The following is a 5,250-nucleotide window of genomic DNA, read 5'->3' on the forward strand; positions in this document are numbered from 1 at the left end:
TAACATTGGCGGTGGAAAATAAGCTTATCTTAAATGCAAAATCGATTTTCGTTTGCTTGAAATACTTTCTTATTTGTGAGTCGAACATTTCTCTGCAAAACTCAGTTCACGCACGAGCGTAATGCCCTTTTGCGAGCTCAAAATATCATCTTGCTCGCGCAGAATTGTGGCAGAATAGTAACCCCATAAACTCCAGCCACTGGACTGTGCTCCTCCGCAGCGATTCCTACCGGACGGGTCTGAAATAGTGCCAATATAAACACTTATTGTAAGTGTGTACCATAATGTAAATCTTGAACACACTAAAAAGTTATGGACAGCAGCTTTAACTATAGCAAATGTAAATGTTTTACTTGTTACTTTTTCATCTCTCTCTCTCTCTCTCTCTCTCTCTCTCTCTCTCTCTCTCTCTCTCTCTCTCTCTCTCTCTCTCTCTCTCTCTCTCTCTCTCTCTGTTTTTGTTTAAAATTAGACCAATTTGATATTATTTTAATCTTATATCTGTTATTTAACCATTTTAATAGCTTTTTAATGCTTAAAGCTCCACTGTGTGATATTTTCCCCCATCTAGCGGTGTAAAGGTTTATGACCATCCAGTGAATATTAGTTTCTGTTCCTCTCAATTCCCATTTCGTTTTAACTTCTACGGTGGCCGATTTAGTCCAAGATTAACATGGCAATCCCCCTCTTCACATTCGACACGGTGCCATCGAGTGTTAAAACGTGAAAGGCTAAGCTTGAATTTATGGGTATGTCCCTCTTTGGCTAATGTACTTTCAAGATGGAGGAGCAACATGGCGACCGGCATTCGAACCCCTCACCCGTATGTATTTTCAATGGCATATTATAAACTTACGAGAATACTTTATTACTTGAAATAAGTAAATATACACTAATGAGCACATATATTTATGAAAGAACTAAGTGTTTTTAGCTAAGAATACACTAAAAAAGTTACACAGTGTAGCTTTAACTAACCAGCAAAATACACTAGCCGGGTTTAAATCCCAGTTGTGCAGGTAGGACATGTTCTAACACTGTGATACAATTTGCCCCTATTAAAACCACATTATTATATGCTATAATTTTATGAATTCTATTGAGAAACCATGAAAAAAGAAGAAGAATGACTGAGAGGCATTTTTTTTTTTAGAAATGATTATTTATTAGTAATAATGATGCCTATGATGCATTGCTGTTTTGTGGTGTTTGTTGTCTCCTCAAAATTGTATTTTATTTTTAATGATTTAAAAATGCCATTATTTTATTTGAAAAAGTTAATTCCATTCTTTCAGGGTAAATTAAAAAAAAGGTATACACTGTATTAATGAAACAAAACCACATAATTGTACTAGACATGTGTAAAATAATATGGAGGTGAAAAAGAAATTTTCTGAACATGAAGTGGAATTAAATAAACTGAGAGAGTCAGAAAGTGTTAGGTTGTGCCTATATTTGGAAATAAATAGTAAACAGATCCAAGTTTCTACTGTACATCGTAATTTTCAGATAATAGAGAAAATCTTAAGTTCTTTCAATTCTGATTGCGAGAACATTTAATATCCTAAAGTACTGCAAAGTTTCCCTTTTTTAAAGAACAGAAATAGAGATGGATGAAGCTCATTCACAGGCCAGTTTTCCATCAAAGGAGGACAGAGTGATGGCAAAAGCCTGTAGGGCACACATGGGAAAGCTGTAGTCCATGGAAAACACATCTTCTGCTACACGACCAAACTGCATCACGATGTAGTCCTCTGGAGAGGTATATTCATTGATACGGATTAGTATTGAGAATTATAATATTGTCATATATTTGATACACTCTTAAAAATAAAGGATCCAAAGGTTTTTTTCTTCTTCTTTTTTTCAAAGTGATGTAATTGAAGAACCATTTTTGGATCCCTAAAGAACATATTCACTTCTTTAAAAAAAAAAAAAATTGTAATAACCTGAATAAAATTTTTGGAAAGGTTCCATAGATGTTAAAAGTTCTTTATGGAGCCACTGATGTCGATATTATTTTTAAGTGTGTAGCAACTAAGATACAAAATGAGAAAAAAGGATAACTTCTCACCATTATCTGGATGGCCAATCTGAAAGTTTTTCACAGATGCCTGAGTAACACGACCATGGAAATTGAGCACATACGACTGAGTTTGCTCATTCCAGCTGGGTGATTTATTTACAAGGGTGACAAGATTCTCTTTGTTACCATTCTCATATCGGGTGAGCAGAGACTCCAGCTCCTGGGACATGCAAAAGAGATTCATATGTCCTTATTAATATACACGATTGACAGGTGTTTTAATCAGTGAAAGGCTGCATTTATTTTATTAAAAAAACTGTAATATTGTGAAATATTATTAAAACTTAAAATAACTGTTTTCTATTTGAATATATTTAAAAATGTATTTTATTCTTGTGATACAAAGCTGAATTTTCAGCATCATTACCCCAGTCTTTAGTGTCACATGATCCTTAAGAAATCATTCTAATATGCTGATTTCCTGCTCAAGAAACATTTCTTATTATTATCAATGTTAAAAACAGTTGTGTAAACCTTTTTATTTCCAGAATTCTTTGATGAATAAAAAAGTTAAAAAACATAGAATCTTTTAAACTAATTAAATAGAATCTTTTTTAACATTATAAATGTCTATACTGTCTCTTTTGATCAGTTTAATGCATCCTTGCTGAATAAATTTATTTATTTACCCCCCCCCCCCAAAAAAAATAACCTCTGACTGACCCAAAACTTTTGAACAGTAGTACAATGTTGCAAAAGCTATATATTTCAGATAAATACTGAATACATAAATATTGTTCTTTTGAACTTTCTATTCATAACAGAATCCTACAAATTAAGTATTTTCATTATTATCTATCCCATTGATAATAATCAAACATGTTTATTGAGGAGCAGATCAGCATATTAGAATGATTTCTGAAGGATCATAATGACAATTAAGACTGGAATAATGATGCTGAAAATTCAGCTTCACCAACACAAAAATAAATTACATTTTAAAATATATTCAAATAGAAAACAGTTATTTTACATTTTAATTAAATTTCACAATATTACAGCTTTGTTGTTGTTGTTGTATTTTTAATCAAATAAATGCAGCCTTGGTGAGCATAAGAGGCTTCTTCTAAAAGCAAAAACAAAATCTTACAGATAAAAAACCTGTTTGAACAGCATTGTATATAAAATAGATATTTAAATTCACAATATTAATATTTTTACTGTATTTTTGATCAAATATATGCAGGCTTGGTGAGTTCAAGTTTTCTTACCATCCCCAAGCTTTTCAATGTTATGTTCAAAAGAAATATAATATTGCTACAAATGATCAACACAAAAAAATAGAAACTACAATTCACAATAAAATACTCACACTTTTTGGCCGAATAACTACTCTTTCATCATTCTCGTGCATACCAGGAATGATTACTGTCATTTTCCTTGGACCTTTGAAACCCAGAACATTTTTCTCCTGTGTGATGGTAAAGAAAAAGCTTTTTTGCAATCACAATAAAGAATAGCCTACATGTTTAAAAAAAACAAAAAAACTACTTTAGACATCTCATGCACAATTAGCATCTTACATAATATATTGCTGCTAGCTCTTGTCGCAGTGTATCCGTTTCTTTGATAAATTGTTTCCTTTCTGGATTCTCGCCATTATCATACACAGTGAATTTAGTCCCCAAGACATTTGACCTGAGGAGACAAATCATATATTTTTGCATAGGCAGAATGACAAACAATAAAAGTATTTGTGGTACATTTAAGACACTTTATGGCACTCACCTTAGTTTGCCAATGTAGCTGTCAGTGTCCCGAGATAAATCAGTAGGATCGATTGATATCAAATAATTTGAAGTTTTACACTTCTTTCTTTTCCTGCCAGCCATCAGAAAGACCTGCCCATCCGAAACATTGGACAAGAGAATAATGATTTATTAAGAAAGAAAAAATTATAGGTTATGTCAAACTTATCATTCACAGTCACACTGCTGCTCACCCTTTTCCCATCCTCCTTTTCCATGTGGAGGTAATATGTGGGATACATCCCTTTTTCCATTCCCCTCCGGTCTCTGGTGATCCTGCACTGAATAGTCACATCTCTTGGAGCAGGACACATGGCAAACTGTTCCAGATCCTCCAAAGACATAGGAGAGGACTGGACAAGAGAGAAAACATTGTTTGTTTCTTTTTTTGTTTTTTTACTATATATAAATGAATGAATTTCAACTAAATCTTACCTTTGCCATGTCCAGAGAGTCACTGTCAGAGGAAGGCTCCTTATAGTTGGAGTTTAAAGAAGCAATATCGTTATTATTTTTTGCTCCTTTCTTAGACTTCTTAGCTTTAGCTTCGCTCTTCTTGCTCTCCTCTTTTTCTTCTTCACTATCACTGAGATGACATCTCGCTACAATAACAGAAAACTAACATCACCAAACAGGCCTAATCAAAGGAAGCCAAAAAGGTTAATATGAAGACCAATATCTTTTATTTTGAGCTTCTTTTTACTTGGCTTCAGCTGTTGTTGTTTCTTTGGTGTGGGAGGGACGGGGCTCTTTGTCCAGTCTTTTCTTTCCTCCTCACTCTCTGATTCAGGGTTTTTCTCTTCATTAATGTTGAATTCTACCACTGAATCAGTCTGAATTGCTGAAAAATACCACAAGTTGGAATGTTATCAAAAAAAAATGTCAGGTTATTTCCTGTTTATGGATGAGGCACTGGCATGTGCTACAGGAAATGGCATTTAACTTGTGTCATTCCTAACAATAGAGACACGTCTCCGGTACACTTACAAGACTGTTCCCCCGTCTGCACTTTCTCCTTAGATTCACTTGTCTTATCCTTCTTCTTTACAGATTTTTTCTCTTTCCCTTCATTTTCCTTGGCCTCTAATGCAGGTTTTGGTTCAAGTACTAGAATGTGAAATTAAACAAATAATAAAAGACACATCTATGGAAGCTTGTTTTCTCCACGGAATAAAAAAATACAAAAGGTAATTGCTATAATAAATAAATAAAGGTAATCGACTTTTTATCTCACAATTCTGACTTTTTTCGCAAACAATTTATATAAAATTACAAAGAATTTACATAAAATTGCGAGTTACTGATTCCTCTTTAATGTCTCCCTACTTACATGCATGAAAAATTATGTTAAAACACCCATCTTGGCAGTCGATTATGTCTTAAAGGGGTACTGGTATTTTACCGAAAAAATTCTGT

General features: G+C 33.4%; 1 protein-coding gene across 1 annotated transcript; it reads right to left on the bottom strand.

Moving 5' to 3' along the window:
* Positions 1–387: 387 nt before the first annotated feature.
* LOC137068319 (tubby protein homolog) lies at positions 388–4,941 on the bottom strand (the record flags this gene model as incomplete). Its single annotated transcript, XM_067437354.1, has 9 exons — positions 388–1,754; positions 2,075–2,246; positions 3,399–3,497; positions 3,610–3,724; positions 3,815–3,927; positions 4,029–4,187; positions 4,270–4,436; positions 4,538–4,675; positions 4,822–4,941. Coding segments are annotated over 9 exons (1,217 nt in total), but the record flags the coding sequence as incomplete, so codon positions are not given.
* Positions 4,942–5,250: the final 309 nt, after the last annotated feature.

The sequence above is a fragment of the Pseudorasbora parva genome, unplaced genomic scaffold (assembly GCF_024679245.1).
Source record: "Pseudorasbora parva isolate DD20220531a unplaced genomic scaffold, ASM2467924v1 scaffold_74, whole genome shotgun sequence".
Taxonomy (NCBI): domain Eukaryota; kingdom Metazoa; phylum Chordata; class Actinopteri; order Cypriniformes; family Gobionidae; genus Pseudorasbora; species Pseudorasbora parva.